Raw genomic sequence first — 18,066 nt, 5'->3', positions numbered from 1 at the left:
TAGAACATACAAACTAATTTATAAATATAAATTACAGCCAATATAGGCATACCTCATTTTGTTGCGCTTCTCTTTATTGTGTTTGCATATCTTCCAAATGTTTTTTTGTTTGTGTGTTCGTCTGTTTGCAAATTGAAGGTTTATGACAACTCTGCATAAAGGAAGTCTATTGGCATCATTTTTCCAACAACATGTGCTCTCTTTGTGTCTCTGTGTCATATTTTGGCAACTTTTGCAATATTTCAAACCTTTCGTTATTATTATCTGTTATGGTGATCTGTGATCATTGATCTTTGATGTAATTATTGTAAACATTTTGGAGTATCACAAGTAGTGCCATATAAGATGGCAAAATTAATGAATAAATGTTGTATGTGTTCTGACTGCTCTACCAACTGGCTGTTCCCCCATCTCTCTCCCTCTCCTTGAACCTCCCTGTTCCCTAAGACACAACAGTATTAAAGTTAGGCTAATTAATAAGCCTACAATGGCCTCTAAGTGTCAAGTGAAGAGTCATATCTCTCTCACTTAAAATCAAAAGCTAGAAATGATTCTTAGTTCTTAAAAAAAAGTGCTACTCTAGTGAACACACAAATAGTAAGAAAATGAAACAACATTATTGCTGATAGGGAGAAGATTTAAGTGGTCTGAACAGTAGATCCAACCTGCTACCACCACATTCTCTTAAACTAAAGCCTAATCCAGAGCAAGGCCCTAATTCTCTTCAATTCTCTGAAGGCTGAGAGATGTGAGGAAGCAAGCTGCAGAAGAAAAGTTTGAAGCTGGTTCATGAGGTTTAAGGAAAGAAGTCATCTCCATTACAGAAAAGTACAAGATGAAGCCATAAGTGCTAGTGTGGAAGCTGCAGCAAATTATCCAGAAGATCTAGCTAAAATAATTGACAGAGGTGACTACACTGAGCAACAGATTTTCAATGTAGATAAAACAACTTTCTACTGGAAGAAAATGCCTTCTAGGACTGTCCTAGCTGCAGAGGAGAAATCAATGACTGGCTTCAAAACGTCAAAGGACAGATTGACTCTCTTGTTAAGGGTTATAGGTTGAAGTCAGTGGTCACTGACCATTCCACAAGTCCTAAGGCCCTTAAGAATTATGCAAAATCTACTCTGTCTGTTCTCTATCAACAAAACAACAAAGTCTAGGTGACAGCATATCTGTTTACAATTTGGTTACTGAATATTTCAAGACCACTGTTGAGACCTAATACTCAGAAAATGAGATTCCTTGTAAAATAGTACTACTCAGTGACAACACATCTGGTCACCCAAGACTTCTGATGGAGATGTACAAGAAGATTAATGTTGTTTTCATACCTGCTAACACAACATCCATTCTGCAGCCCTTGGATCACAGAGTAATTTTGACTTTTAAGTCTTATTATTTAAGAAATACATTTGATAAGGCCCCAATTGCCTTAGAAAGTGATTCTCCTCATGGATTTGGGCAAAATTAATTGAAAACTTTCTGGGAAAGATTCATCATTCTAGATGCCATTAAGAACATTCATGATTCATGGGAGGAGGTCAAATGTCAATATTAACAGGAGTTTGGAAGTAGATTCCAACCCTCATGAATGACTTTGAAGGGTTCAGGATTTTAGCAGTGGAGGAAATAACTGCAGATATGTGGAAACAGCAAGGGAACTAGTATTAGAAGTGGAGCCTAGAGATGTGCTTAACGGCTGTAATCTCATACCAAAACTTAAATGGATTAGGAGTTTCTTCTTATAGCTATGGAACGAAAGTAGTTTCTTTAGATAGTATCTACTGCTGGTAAATATGCTGCGAACATTGTTGAAATGACAACAAAGTCTTTAGAATATTACACAAAGTTATTTGATAAAGCAGTAGCAGAGTTTGAAAGGATAAACTCCAATTTTGGAAGAAGTTTTACTTGAGTAAAATGCTATCAGACAGCTTCACATACTACAGAGAAATCTTTTGTGAAAGGAAGAGTCAATCAATGCACAAATTTCATTGCTGTCTTATTTTAAGAAATTGTCACAGCCACCCAACCTTCAGCAACCACCACCTTGGTCAGTCAGCAGCCATTGTTATCCAGGCCAGACTCTCTACTAGCAAAAAGATTATGACTCACTGTAGGCTCAGATGATTGTCAACATTTTTAGCAATAAAGTATTTTAATAACTTAATTTAGGTATGTAAATAGTTTTTTTAGACATCATGCTATTGTACACTCAATAGATTGTAGTGTAGTATAAAAACATAATTTTTACATAACCCGGGAATACAAAACATTCATGTGACTCACTTTATTGTGATAGTCACTTTATTGCAGTGAGGTAGAAATGAACTTGAAATGTCTCTGAGATATGCCTATATGGATCCCATTAAAAACTTATCAAATTGCACACTTTAGATATGTGCAGTTTATTGTATGCCAATTATAATAAGCTGTAATAAAGCTATTAAAATATGATGAATCTAAAATGCAAATTTGACCAGGCCATTTCCGTGTTCAAAATGCTACAAGGGTTGCTGTCAGGCACGATCAAGGTCTGGCTCAGTATGGCACCACCTTTCTGCAACCTCATCCTCTTTTCTCCCAGGTCTACAATCATACACTCTGGCACATTCTGTCTCTACACCACTTCATTACGTTTGTCCTTTCCATCTCTGCTGCTGAGACATGTTTTCTCGTCAAATGTCTTTTAAATCCCTACTCATCCTACAGGGTCTAGCTTGAATGCCTTCTCCACAAAACCTCCCTGAATTACCATAACTACTTATTTCACTTATATGCCTTTTCTTCTTCAGACTCTACAGCATTTTGTACTTATTTCATGATTCCTATCATTACCAGATTATATGTGCTGATCTAAACTTCCCGGTACAGCTACTTGCGTGTGTTTATCTTAATGTTCAGTGAGGTTATAAACTCCTTGAGGACAATGACACTTATTAAGTAATCTGTATATAGCCTGCAACATAAAGCACAGAGACTTACTAGTAATAGGTGCTTTGTAAATGTTTTTTAGTTGAATTGGATAATTTAACTTCTAAGTGACTTTATCATAAACTCAGTTCTTCTAATCACTCACCTGCAATGAGTTATGTGAATATAAGCAAGGATATCTGAATAATACACCTTGAGTTACCCTCATAATAAACCCTGGTAACAATTTAAACAGTTTTTCTATGTGAGAATCTAATGTAAAATTAAGGAAATATTCTCTAGCCTTTACTGGGTGGTCACGGTTTGCTACTAGCATCATCTTCAAGAAACAACAACATCAGTTTTGGCCCCTGAAAATCAGACAATGTTAAATTTCTAGACAGGCAAACTTTTATACAATGATTAACTGAATCCAGTAGTTCCTGCTACATTCTCCAAACCAAGAATCGTTGTTCCAAAACGCCACACATTATCCCCCCTAAAATCTGTATCCGGTTATCTTGAAGGGAATTGTTGGTAGTTTTCAATAATAAGATTTCTCCTTCTGAGAATATGCCCCTTCAGTACCTGGACTCTTCTGAGGTTTGGGTTCCATGATGGAGGTCTGTCCTCGCCTGTCACAAAGAAGGGGTAAGTGTTATTCCCTAAACAACAGTATGTATGCTTCATTAATTAGCCACTGAATCACTGAGTATCAGGATGGTGCTGACAAATGTCAGTGAGATGGGTTATGAGTCTCCCTTTCCATTCTTTCTTTAGTATTTTCCTCCCTGCCCCTGAGGCTGACAGTAGCCATGGTAATGAGGACAAATCCAAGCAGCCTGCACTCACAGAGTGGGTGGTTCTGCAGAGGTGTTGAAAAGATGACTGAGCTGTCTTCCTTGGACTTTCTGTGTCCCTGTTTCATAAGTGGCTCTGACAAGAGAAATGGATGGCAACACCAAGAAGGAGAGATAAGAACAGGGCAGAGGGCAGGATGCCATTGGAATAAATATAGCTAAGAAAGCTTTGCTGACTGAGAGGAAACCCAAGACAAACTCTTCTCCATGCCAGGGGTCAGTTTTCTCCAGAATAAAACTTAAGAGTAAGTCACCAAGCCACCCTTGTTCAACTGCCTCAGCCACTTGAGGGGCCACTCCTCAAGGCTACCCAACTCTGGTGGCTCAGGCTGACACAGTGAAACTGAATCTGAGAGACCATGTCCTTTCCTGGGACAGCTGCCAGAGATTCCATGACCAACACAGGATGGAGGGAAGGGGACTCCCCCAGGAAAATGGCTAAGGGCAGGACAGGTCTTTGAAATTAGAAATGAGTTGGTGGCTAACTTTAACTTTAAATTAGTAAGACTCTCAAAATAGAAGGTCATGAAAAGGGAGGTGTCAGGGCAGCCCCACGTAAAATGGGAAGGAAGCAGAGGTCTTTGACCACAAAGCTGGCATGGTGTGATTCCTCCATTACAGGTCTCCCCCTTTCTTCAGCATAAGTTCATTCATTCCTCAAGGTACAGATGACTCACAGCAATTCTTTAATCATATATAATTATATCAAGTTATAATTATATATGATTAAGGGGGGCCCCCAAAACCAGAATTTACCTATAAAAAATTGTGTATTTAGCCGGGCTCGGTGGCTCAGCCTGTAATCCCGTGCCTTTGGGAGGCTGAGGTGAGCGGGTTGCCTGAGCCCGCGGGTTCGAGACCCGCCTGGGCAGCGAGACCTCATCTTTACAATAAATCAAAAAATCAGCCAGGCATGGTAGCGCATGCCTGTAATTCCGGCTACTCGGAAGGCTGAGGTGGAAGGATCGCCGGAGCCCAGCAGGTCGAGGCTGCGGCGGCCGGGAGCGGCCACTGCACTCCGGTCTGGGCGACAGAGTGAGTGAGACTCCGACTCAAAAAAAAAAAAAAAATTGTGTATTTATTCTCACATGCTTAGACTTCAGTCACCTTCAAAGTATTCTCCAGTTGATTCAATGCACCTATCGAGATGCTTTTTCCACTGCTCAAAATAGTTTTTGAACTGGTCGATTTTGATGCCTTTTAGTGCTTCTGCCATTTTTTTGTTGTACCTTTTTCACATTGGCAAAACATTTCCCTTTCCCTTCGAGAACTTTTTTCATCCGGGGAAACCAACCAACCAAAAGAGTCGCTTGAGTCTAGATCAGGTGAATAGGGAGGGTGGGCATGAGAGTCATGGCATTTTTAGTTAAAAACTGCTGAATGGTCAGCTTGGTGAGAGCAGGTGCATTGTTATGGTGGAAGAACCTGTTTGCCACAACTCGGGACATTTCTTCCACAAATCATGGTGTAGCCATCTCAAAGCGTCCAGATAAAAACTTTGGTTGACTGTTTGATCTGGAGGAACAAATTCTGAGTATACTACAAGGGACCTGCCCTTCAAAAGATAATTTTGATTTTTTTTTGAGGGGGGAGTCTCCCTCATATGTATGTCTTTTTTTTTTTTTTTTTTTTAACAGAGATGAGAGTCTTAAGATTAAGACAAGATCTCAAAACATACTTTTGGTGGCTTGTCAGAGCATTTGGGAACCCTTTGAAGACCGGCAAGGGGGCATTCGTGGACCCTGAAATTACACCTACCGAAGGCAAGGTTTTCTCTCTTGAGATATATTGTATAATAACAGTAGTGATTATCTGAAGAGGCTACATGTTTTCTGGGGACATCTTAAGGTGTATGTTGAAGAACTGGTGCCCTTAGCCCTCGCCTGGTGTACTTGGCACACTCTGTGCAATGAGCCATAATGTCTGGGAAACATGCCAAGCTATTGAGGCCAAAGGCCTTTGCTTGTTGGAAGAGCAGTTCTGCACAAGGAAGAGAATGCAATCTACTTAACTCTTGCCCACTTTCCAAAAAACATGCACAATATTTTAAAAATTATCCCTGAGATTTTGTATCAGATCTATGAGGTTCTTTCCAGTTTCAAGGATTTCACTGCCTGAAGAATTGAGGACAAGTAGTTTTCAGCCCATCACCGTTTCGTGCATTCATGCCTACAGGACTTACCCACTCACCCCAAGCAGCAGCTAGCCTCATGGGTAATGAAGCTCAAAGATCAGATCAGAGGACTGTGCAGGAGAGATTAGCAGTGGGTGACATGTTTTAAAGCAGTATATTTACTGCAAGCTGTTTTGGGACTGTTCTTTGTCAAAAAGCAAAAATATCATTTTTTTCTTGATAAAATAATTCTTTTTAAAGTCTTCACAGTTTATAAAATGTATTTGCATATATTATTTCTTTTGTGTTGCAGAATGGTCCTATCCTGAGATAGTTCATTTTACTAATGAAAAACTGCATTTGGGAGAAGAGTGAGTTGACCCGCACCTAGGTCCCCTGGCAGAGCCCCACACAGCGCCTTATTGATGCTCACAGACATTCCTGATGACATTCGTACTACCTGTGCACTGTGGATGGCAAAGTGTGCTTTGAAGAACATTTTTGGCCTTCCGATGTCTGTAAAGGGCTTCAGAGTCATGTGTTGGGACCACTCCCCTTCTCCTCCCCCATCTACCATAGAATGAGATGACAGTAGAGTGTGGTGGTTTAGAGTGTCAACTTTGGGGTCTGAGTTTACATTTCATCTCCATGAATTATAAGAGGTGTGGCCTTGGGCATATTACAATATCTCTTTACACCTCTGTTTCTTCATCTGTAAAATGAAGGTGATAATATTACCATGCTCATAGGATTGCTGGGAGCATCACTTAAGATAGTCTGTTGACAAGCACTCAGTATTTAATAGAAGCTCAATAAATGCTAATTGTTGGGCTCTTTCCAACTAAGATAGTCTATGATGCTATGATTGTTTAGCAATGAGTAGCACTGAGTATTAAGTAATGAGTATTTAATACATTCAAAACACTTCTAAACAATGTGTATATAATAGATTTCACATATCTGCTATAAATATATGAAATCCTATTATACCCTCAGAGCAATACTATAAAGTTTATACAGTTTTTTACTATGATATAATACACATTTACAGGCAAGGAAACAGTTATCAGAGAGATAAAACAATTTGCTTTTGATCATATAATTCAAAAGAAGCAGAGCCAGAATTCTAACTTGAGAACTGGTCTTAACCACTTTGTTCTTCTTCCCTTCTAAGAAAGATGAGTCACATATTTTCATAAATCTGCTTACATTTCTTGTCATTGCCTCCAAACAAACAAACAAAAAATCTTTTCGATTTAGCTTTTTGGTCTCATTTAGGAGAATCTCCCCACAATCGTTGCCTAACCTGTTCATTACATCATTTGGGATCTGATGAGTATAATATACCAAGACATCCTCTATTCCTCTGAATATATATATAGCCTATCTGTATAGCCTAAGAAGCTTATGAAGAAAGAACCCATATCAGCAATATTACTCATCTGTGAAATTTTCAATTTTGTATTTGCTCAATTGCAAAAAACCCAAAGCAGTCACACCAAGCAGTACTTACTGGCCACCAGGAGGTCACACTGATCCAGTGTTGAGGAAAGTGTCCTGTCCCAGCGTCTTCTGAACTCACCCCTGCTCACTCTGAGCTTTGGTGCTGGTGTGAGGATTAAGCACAAGTTTGTCTGAAATCCGAACCAGTAGGAAGTTCCCAAACTACTACCCTCAGGCAGATTTTACTCTTGCCTCAAACTGAAAAGGAAGCTGGTGCCTCAGGGGAAGTGCTGGGCTTTCATTCTTCTTGTGGCTTGGCACAGAACTGCCCTTGGTGTTCCAACTGTCCAGCACCAGAAAATGAAAGCAAACAAATTAAAAAAAAATTCCTGACAGACTTTGGACCTCGTCACAATAACGCTTATTGAGGAAAATGCCAATTTACCCTTGACCTTCCTTCTGCAGTGACTACCATTGAAAAAAATCCCTTTGCACCCATTCATATCTTCTTATCCCAGGGAGGGTAGGAAGGATTCCTTTGTATCATACGGGGGAAAAAAAAGTCTGGCTTCTTCAACGCACTTGTACATACCAGTGGTTTCCAGGAAGAGTTACTCATTCATCCATAACAGAGGTGTTGCCACCAACAGGGTGGTGCTAGGCAGGCTCTCCTGAACAGCCGCCCAACAGCTCTTAAGAATAAGCAGGCTGAGTGAATGGTCATCCTTAGACTGGCTGAGTAGTATCTGGCCACCAAAGTGTCTTGGGTATATTTTAATTTGTATTACAAATTTTAGGGGAAAAGAAGAAATACTAAACTTATCCTGGTATATTACCTTTCGAAGTAAAAGTATTTAACTTTAATTTTTATTATCCTCATTAAGTTACCTGGGCTCGAATCAGCTCTGTCATGTATTCATTGTGTGGTCTTGGCAATTTACTTAAGTTCCCTGAGTCTGTTTCCTTATCTGCAAAATGAGGTGGATAATACTGGCCTCACAGTTTCTTTTTAAAAATTAATTAAGATTTCACATACAAAAAGCATCTATCTCAGTGCTTGGTCCACGGTAAGCATTCAACAAAGATTACCATGTTTTTCTCTTTTGCACTTTAAGGAAGGTACAGGTATTGGGTTCTTTTTTTTAGCAAACTTAGCTGGACTTCAGGCATGCAGAAATTATTAATTTATTGTGTGCTTCCTGCACAGGACTGGTTTTGCTTGATTTAGGAGAAACAATTTCTTATAAGGTATTTTCTTGATGTTTCTTTAGACTAGTTTTTGACTATTCTGAAAATAGTCTTTGATATCTTTACATTTGGTCTTTAGTCAAATATTATGTTTTAGCTCTAAGTAGTTCATAAAAAGCTTGTGTTGATTTCCACTTAATTGGGAACTATAAAGCTACAGACAGCCCATTGTTATAATACAAAGACCTAATCAAAATGGGGAGAAGAGGAAAGTATTAATACTATAAGACTCGTGTTCCTTTGAAGAGGATCCCTATAAAACAGTTAGACGGACAGGTGGACTTTCCAACATCAACCTGTTCATTTTATCCATCCATCTATCCATCCACCCATTCAACCCACACTGACAGGGTTTTCTGTCTTATTTTCCCAATAGTATTTCAAAACTCTTCAGGGGAAGAAGGCTAATATATCCTAGAGGTACCTAGAAAAGCTCTTTGTACTATAGGCGTAACCTGTACAATAAAAACTGAAAAACAAACAAAAATTGGCATAGACACCAAATACCAAACTTGCAAAACATAAATATACCTATGAAATTAAAGCATAGTTATCTTTGTTAACTGCCTCTAATGACCTATAAACAAAGTATCAATGAATTATCTGTTGCAATAAATAATCACATACATATTCATCTGAAAGATCAGATGAGTTATTCCAGGACTTTGCTAAATGTGCTTCTCTGCTCTTTAGTTTTGCTGTCTTTTAACCAAGACACAACTGAACAGCTCACATTACATGGCAGGGCTTAATATTTATCGGGAATTTCTATTTTACATAGAATGTCTCATTTAATTCCAACAATTTTGCAAGATAAGTAGTAGTATTCTTAATTTTTAAAGTAGGAAATTGAAGATTGGAGATATTAAATAGCTTGCTAAAGATCATGCAGTTAGCATGTGACTGACTGAAATAAAACTCTGATCAGTGTTGACTCTAAAGCCTGTGTGTGCTCTCGTGCTCAGCACTATGTGAGTCCTGGGATGGGATCAGTTGGCCTGGGGTCTTGGTCTCCTTGGCTACTGACTGACTGTGTGACATTGCATAGGTTGTCAGATCTCTGGCCCTTACAATTTCATTTCTGTCCCTTCCTCAAAGAACTCTAAGTATCCATTCAGCTCTGATGATGATGAAGTTCTTGAATCAAAGCCAATGATATATCAATGTGCAAGCTGTCTCGCTACAAGCTTTCTGCTCATTGTCCATGTGGATAGTGAACATGTCCTTGTCAATGACACCAGTAAAGAAGTGACATCAATCACATAACTTTAAATCATCCTGACTATACCTCTTCTCTGGAACAAAGAATTCAAGGGAAGCAAGGAGAAAGCTCTACACAGAAAAATATATATACATAATAACGCAAGTAGCTTTTAGATTGTGATAAAATGATACCAGACCAAAATCTATTTTCTATCATGTGTTTGGTGGTGGTCTGAATCGACTTATGTTTGTCAGGAGAAGGGAATTGATAATATAAAGCATTTTGCATAATTTTATATGATTCTCTTCTATGACCGAATTTGGAAATTCAGTCTCTATAGATTGCTTTTGGCTGTAAGTAAAAAAATAAAATAAAAAGGCACTCAACAATAGGGGCTTATAATTTGTTTATCATACATCGTGCAAGATATCTGGAGTGAAGCAGTTCCAGCCTTAGTTTGATGACTCAGTGATGTTAGAACACGAACACTGAAGTTATGTCTCTGATTTTCTTGGCCTTTTCCATATGGTCATAAGTTGGCTGCCATTAGCATCATGTTTTCACAGCACAACATCTCAGCAGCAGAGAAGGGTTGGGGAAATGAGCATTCTTTTTATGTAGCTTCTACTTCAGGGAGAAAAATTTTCCTACAGGGTCTGAAGATTTTCCTTCACATTTGATTGGATTGATCATATGTCACTTCAAGACCAGCCATTGGCCAAGAGGAAGTGAGATTTTGTTGACTTGGACCAATCACGATTATTTTCCTTGCCATCTGAACAAAATTGGGGTTCTGCTACCCACGGAGATGGAGAATCACTATTGCAGACATCATCATCTGGCTCCTTCCTCCTTCTCCAAGATCGTGTTCAAGAACTTTCCCTGTGGGTCTTGGCAATCTAGGCACCTTGACGTTTCCACAACTTTCCCTGTGGGTCTTGGCAATCTAGGCACCTTGACGTTTCCACAAGGTATTTCCTCTCTCTGGCCTACTCTTCTTCCCTCGCTCCACCTGGATAACCACTACTTGTCCTTCAGCTCTCACACCAGTGTTACTTCTCAGTGATTCCTTCCTTTCCCCAGACAATGCCAGATCCTCTTATGACACATTATCACTGTGTGGTGTTAACTTCAGAACACATTTTGCCATTTGTAATTTTGTGTTCATTTGTCTGATTATTTGAGTAATGTCTGTCTCTTCCTCCATAGGACTGTATGATCCATTAGAATTAGTCTTATGACAGATACATGAAAAAGTGCTCAGCCTCATTAGTCATCAAAGACATATAAATTAAAACCACACTGAGATACCATGTAACTCCAGTCAGGATGGCCATTATTAATAACTCAAAAAAACAACAGATGCTGGAGAAGATGCGGGGAAAAGGAAACACTTCTACACTGTTGGTGGGAGTGCAAACTAATTCAACCTCTGTGGAAAACAGTTTGGCGATTCCTAAAAGATCTAAAAATTGGCTTTCCATATGACCCCACAATCTCCCTACTGGGAATATTCCTAGAGGAACTCAAATCACTCTATGAAAAAGATACCTGCACACGTATGTTTATGGCAGCATTGTTCACAATAACAACAACATGGAACCAATTGTGCTGCCCATTGAAAAGGACTGGATAAAAAAAAAATGTGGTACATATACATGATGGAATATTACACAGCCATAAAAAAGACAAAATTATGAACTTCACAGCAATTTGAATGGACTTAGAATCTATAATACTGAGTGATCTGTCACAGAAACAAAGAACTGAGTATCACATGTTCTCACTCATAAGCAGACCTTGAGCAAATATTGCAATACTATAAGAAAAGGATTGGCAGTAGTGGGAAACTTCCAGGGGGTGGGAGCAGGACTGGCAGTAGTGGGAGTCTGCCGGGGTTGGGGGCATACTTCATCAACAAGGATACCTGTATAATGAACATTGGTATGCCTAACCCTGAATTGTTCCCCACATCTTGAAAATAAATAAAATAAAATAAAAAGAATTAGTACCATATCTGTTTCTGCTCATCAATGTATCCCCAGTAGCTTAAATGCCTACCCACTCTTTTATTTATTTTTTATTATCAATATTTTTTATTATGGTTTTGTGGGGTACAGTTAAGGGTTAGGTGTACAATTACATTTCATTCAGGCACCCTGTTGATAAGAGGTGTTTCCCCATCCCCAGACAGATATTTGCTACTGTTAATCCCATCCCCCTCTCCCCCGATAGTTTCCCAGTACCGTCAGTCATTTTCTTATAGTATTACATTGGATGTTCAAGGTCCATTATATGAATGAGAACATGTGATACTCGGATCTTTGTTTCTGTGAGAGGTCACTCAGTATTATAGACTCTAGTTCCATCCAGGTTGCTGCAAAATTCATGATTTTGTTCTTTTTTATGGCTGCACCTACCCACTCTTTAACATGTGCCTACTATATGCCAAGTGTTATATTATGGATAAAGAGATAAATGAAAAGATGAGTGTATTTTGAGAGTTCATGATTTGGCCAGGGAGACGCAGAGTGAACTACCTTAATAGTTCAATGGTAGTCATTTCTACGTCACTTTCATACCCTACTCCTATGGCCACACTCTGGACCTGGTAATGTTACCCATTTGATAACTTTGATGCACCTTTGATAACTTTGATTATGGTATCTTATTTTCTGACTACAACCTCCCTTCCTTCTATTCTTTCTATTTCTTCACTTTAACCTCTCCAAAGCCTCAAGATTCTAGATCTTTCCTCATTCTTTCAGCATGTCAGTGTCCTTTCCTAGCTGAAACTGCCACTCTCGTAACACCCTACAAACAAAAATCTAGGCTGGATTTTGCACAAGAATAACCACTGAGGTGATCAGAGTGAGCACCTAATCCTAGGACTGCCCCACTATAGGCTGGCTGGCAATCCAGGGAGTGGTCCGATGCAAAGAATTTTGCTCAGAAAAAGCAATGGCAGTTAGCCAAGCTTTGTTGAAATCCTCCCCTTTGCTTCTGAGTTAGTCTCATGAGGTTCTCACCTGCTCTGATCTATTTTCTTTGTCTTGCTTGCTTGCTTCCTTCTCTACCTGCATGCAATCCTTACATTTCAGAGTTCCTGGAGTTCCTTCTTTAGATAATGTATTTCCTTATGAAGATGCCACAGAAGCACAAAGGAGCAAGAAAGTCTATAATACTTGCAAGAGTGCTCAAAATGCCAAATCTTGGAATCAGAGGGGCATAAGGAGGGGAGAGAAAAGGAGGAGATAAAGGAGATATGGACAAAGAAGATCATAAGGGGAACCTGTGGAAGGAGTCCTGGGGAGATGTACCATTAAACACAGATGGTACAAACTGGCTGGAAGGGTAGGAGGTGGTGTTTGGAGAGAACATATTTGACTGAGTGATCTTAAAAGCAGAGTATTGCAGGAGCAGATGGCTGAGCCATGCAGTTTAGAAGAAGGCCACTGGAATTGAGGAGGTCAAGGAATTGAGAGGCTAAGGTGTTTCGTCATCCACATGGACATCCAGTTTAAGAAACAAAGTCCTTCTGAAGTGCCCTAAATGCTTTTGCAACATGAGAAACAGAATGCCCACTTTCCTCAATACGCATACACAGCAATGTCCATTTTTGCACTTTTTGTTTGTAAAAGCAAAAGCAGACATAGATGCCAAAATAGGACCCTTAGCACCACAGAGGATTGAAGTCAGAATCCTCCTTACTTCAAAGGAACACTTGGGGTCGATTACTTCAAAAGAACGCTTGGGGTCAAAAAAGTTTGCACTGTGACACAGCCAAAAGACTACCAGTGGGGCCAGGGAAGGGATGATGAGGTCTTCCTCCTTTGTTTCCCTTCATTTCCCCTTGTTACCCAGAATCTTAATAGTTCCAGCCTGGTTGGCACTGGGCCAACAGAGCCAGGGTTGGTAGGGAAGGGCATGGCAGAGGAGTTCACAATAACAAAGAGGGAGAGAAAAAGGAAATAGGAAGGAGACCCCCAAAATTGGGGACTCCATTCAGTAGCCTCCTTCCCACAAATCCATCACATCCATAGGTGGGAGCAACTACTGGCACTTTATATTTCCTAGGTACCCTACTGTTTGATGATGGGGCTTCCTGCCTCTCTGGATCTCAGCACAGCCTGATTGATTTGTACTTCAGACTTCTGTCACAGCATCTTTCATTTCTGGAACCTGGAGAAGAAAGATCATGTTCCATATGGGTTTTATATGAATCGTGAATTTGAGGAATCAGGTGGAGCCCATCAAATCAGACTACATTTAGTGTCGCGTCTTATTCTTCTACCTTTTTGTCCTGGGAGATGTATATATTATTTAAATGTTGTCATCCCATCCACCGCCTGTTTGAGTTGAAGGCAGTTAATAGGAAAGAATGTTTTATTTCAGCATTTATTGGTACCAACTGTGTAACAGACACTGATGGAATTTTTTTTTTTTTTTTTTAAGAATTAAACACAGACCTCACTCTCAGGGACCTTATAAGGTCCCTGATATGGCAGATGAATCCGCACCGAAATAATCGGTATGTCAGTCAGGGTCCCAGCAGGAAACAGTATGAAGAAAGAATTTATGGAAGAGAGCTCTTGAAGGGACTGTCTACAGGAGTTTAGGCTGGGTTAAGGGGGCAACAAGCAATAGTAACGCACCCATGGTTTAGCATTAGTGGGAAGCCCTTACCACCTCTAGACCTGTGAGGGAGACATATCACCCAATTCTGATGAGAGTTGCAGCCATGGGAGAAGAAGCCCACATTACAGGAACAATGGCTGTAGGCAGGACACATTGCTGCTGTCCAACCCACAGCCCAGAATGGAGGGAGTGAGTGGGTAAGATGGGAAGAGGCCAGCAAAGAAGATTAACAAGGAGCGGTCAGAGGAGTGTGTGAAAATCCAGGAGTGTGTGGGGTCTGGCAGTAGAACAAGTGTTTCTGGAGGAGGTGGGGGTGGGGGCGGGGGCAATCGGCCATGTTAACGCTGCCAAGAGGAGGAGTGAGATTGACTTGGCAGGACACAGGTCATTGTGACTCCAACAGGAACCATTTGGTGGTGTGGTATGGAGTGAAAGTGTGATGGGAGTGGGTTAACAAGAGAAGGGGTCCCTCAGAGCAGAAGAGAGTGGAAGAGAGAGGAAAGGGGTTCTGGAAAGGCAAATGAAGACATTCAAAAAGAATGTAATATGAGGACGATTAAGGGGCAAGTTCTGTTGGAGCACTGCAGATCAAAAGCCAGGGGAATTCAGAGGAGAGAGTTGTTTTGTTTTTGTTTTGTTTTATTTTCAAGTCAGAGTCTCATTCTGTTGTCACCCAGGGGAGTTCAGTGGCCTCGACCTGCTGACCTCAGACAATCCTCCACCTCAGACTTCCAAGTAACTAGAACTACAGAAATGTGCCACCATGCCTGGATAATTTTTTAATTTATTGTAGAGACGAGATCTCACCATGTTGCCCAGGCTGGTTTTGAATTTGTAGGCTCAGGGAACCCTCTTGCCTCTGCCTCCTAAATTGCTGGGATTACAGGCGTGAGCCACCACGCCTGGCAAAGAGTTGTTCTTCCAAAGAGGGAGGTCTCATGGAGAAGGTGATGTCTCAGCTGGGTCTTACAGGCTAGTGTGGATGGCAGTTTCCACTTATTTTCCCCCCCCCCCCCCCTTTTACTTTCCAATTGCCTGAGGAACCCATGTGACTCTTGACTCCAGCACTGGCCACAGCCTTAGTTCAGGACTTGTGCCTGGGAAGATGAGTTAAAGGCTCCCTCTCTTCCTTCGGGCAGTGTATCGTGGATGTGAGAGCATTTTGCTTCCATGGGGAAGCCAGCCTTGTCATGAGGATGGCGTAAAGCAAGGGCAAAGCCGAAAGTCACAGATACAGAGCAGCTGTCTTGATGACTTGGCAAACTTTGGACAAAACAGTGCTTGAATTTCATCCTTCTTTTGCACACTGCCATTATGAGAAACTGAAATTCTCTTGACTGTCAGTTTTCATTAAATTGCTCATTTTGTGCAATGGAAAGCATCTTGGTTGATAGCTGCTATGATCTGAACATTAGAAATTGGTTCGGGGTGGGGTGGAAGGAAAGAAAGGATTAAAAAAAGAAGGCAACTCAAAGAACAGTATTTACTAGCACAAAGTCAGACATCCTGGGCTTATTACTATGGTCGTGATTTTGAAGAAGTCGCTTAACTGCTCTATGCCTCAGTTTCCTCGTCTTAAAAATTATAATGTTGATAGTACCTTCTACCTAGAAATAGAATTGTTATGAAGATTTAATGAGCTGATGTTTGAAAATAACTTAGAAAAGTGCTTGGCATATAGTAGCACCCTATAAGAGTTTGTCCAATAAATGAAGGACCTTGTGTCTGTAATTTATACCCAAGCTTATACTTAAGTCCCAGCTCTAAAGAGAGGGGCTGGGCTCTTCAGTGTACTTTCCAAAGTAGTTAATGTAGTGACAGTGGGGACATCAGGTCATTCTTTTCATGTTTTACATGAATAAAGAGAGGTCCCAGGAGGATCAAAATCACCTAAGAGAGAATCTGGTAATAAACATCACGATGAAGTTCAAATCCAACAGACCAAGAATCAGGACACTGAGTGGTGCTTCTTCTCTGTTTCAACTTGCTGGAGATCTCAGGCCTGTCCCCTTTCTTTCTCGGGGGAAGGGAGGGTGGTGACCAAATGACCTCCTGGTACCTAACAGGTCTAATAGTCTCATAACAACATCTCCTTAATTATTCCACAGTTTGCCTTTAGCAGAGCATTTGCATAGTGTCTTCTTCTGCTCACACAAAAACTATTCAGAGAGGCAGTACAGATATTATTTCCCTGTCTTACAACCAAGAAGGGAAGCCAACTGATACAAAGTTTGGTATCAGGTAAATTAGCACTGAGGGTAATGGGAAACCCTGGGAACCAGTGTAAAACACCTGCCTCAGAGTTATTCCATCCAGACAGCGAGAGAGCTGGTGTCTTTATCTCCCAACTCCTGCCGGTCATCAGGGGATCATTAATTTATTGGCACTTTCAGCCTGCCACACATATAGCAAAGTGGGCTCAAGACTTTCCAAGGCAAAAACAAACAAGAGTAGGCCAGTGCAGTGATGAGGTCAGCATGAGAGGCTGTGGGTGGTCACCACCAGCATCTGCTCCTCTCTTTGGGCAAGGTGCTCTTGTCACCTATACCTGTAAGCAAGTCTGTGAAGTGTAATCTTAAAGTTAGGCACACTGCTTTTCTAAACTCAGTCAGTTACCTTACATGGCAAATGGACTTTGTAATGTATTTTAAGGATCTTGAGATGGGAAGGTGGATCCTGGCTTATTCAGATGGACCTAATATAATCAAAAGGGTCTTATAAGGGGAAAAGGGGAGGTCAGAGGAGAAAGAAGATGCTACTCTGATGGCTCTGAAGAGGGAGGAAGGGGCCAGGAGCCAAGGAATGTGGCAGCCTGATTGAAAAGAGCAAGGAAATGTATTCTTCTCTAGAGTCTACAGAAGGAGCCGGTCCTGCTGACACCTCGATTTTAAACTTCTGACCTCCATAACTCAGAGAATATATGTGTGTTGCTTTAAGCCACTAAATTTGTGGCAATGTGCTACAGCAGCAATTGGAAATGCAAACAGGGTGAGTGGATATTAGATGGATGAATCAAAGTGTCCTGCAGATATCTAGATGGTATCTTAAGCAACTTGTATGAAATGGAAATCTCGATTTTCACTATTTTTACCCCTCCCACCAACCCTGTGCCCAATCTCAGGAAACAGCACCATTTCATCCACCTATTTAGGCCATGAACTTAGGAGTCACCTTGGATTTCTAGCCTTTTCTCACATTCCCACTTTAAACCTGTCAACAAATTCTACGGCCTCTACCTTCAAGATAAAGCCCAAATCTTATGATAGTGATTGTTTCATAGGCCATACTTAACCCAAACTCATCAACTTGCACACATTGAATATGCACAGCTTTTAAATTATGCCTCAATAAAGTGGTTTATTAAAAAAAAAAAGGGCCAAGCCCAAATCTAATGACTTCTCAACACCCCTCCTTATCCCACTGAGGTCCCCTCCCACCTGCCATCATCTTTCGCCAAGGTCATGACCACAACAGCTTCCCATCTGGGCTCCCTGCTTCCACTCATCCTCTCATTAATCCATTCTCCAGAGTATCTTTTACAATAGTACATTGGATCCTATCACTCCTGCTCAAATACTTCAAATGGTTTTTTTTGTTTTTTTTTTTTTGAGTTGGAGTCTCACTCTGTCGCCCAGACTGGAGTG

General features: G+C 40.6%; 1 protein-coding gene across 1 annotated transcript in view; it reads right to left on the bottom strand.

The window, feature by feature from the left end:
- PLEKHS1 (pleckstrin homology domain containing S1) overlaps positions 1 to 7,638 on the bottom strand; it is a 38,473-nt gene extending 30,835 nt beyond the window's left edge. The window contains exons 1-2 of the mRNA XM_021709145.1: positions 7,403 to 7,638; positions 3,505 to 3,551 (exon numbers count right to left, since the gene is read on the bottom strand). Coding sequence (XP_021564820.1) covers positions 3,505 to 3,532 — 28 coding nt within the window. The 5' untranslated portion in view covers positions 3,533 to 3,551; positions 7,403 to 7,638. The remainder of the gene's footprint in view (positions 1 to 3,504; positions 3,552 to 7,402) is intronic.
- Positions 7,639 to 18,066: the final 10,428 nt, after the last annotated feature.

This window comes from Carlito syrichta, unplaced genomic scaffold, assembly GCF_000164805.1.
Source record: "Carlito syrichta isolate Samal-C Ts95f unplaced genomic scaffold, Tarsius_syrichta-2.0.1 Scaffold167470, whole genome shotgun sequence".
NCBI classification, from domain to species: domain Eukaryota; kingdom Metazoa; phylum Chordata; class Mammalia; order Primates; family Tarsiidae; genus Carlito; species Carlito syrichta.
This window is presented reverse-complemented; position numbering and strand designations above follow the sequence as displayed.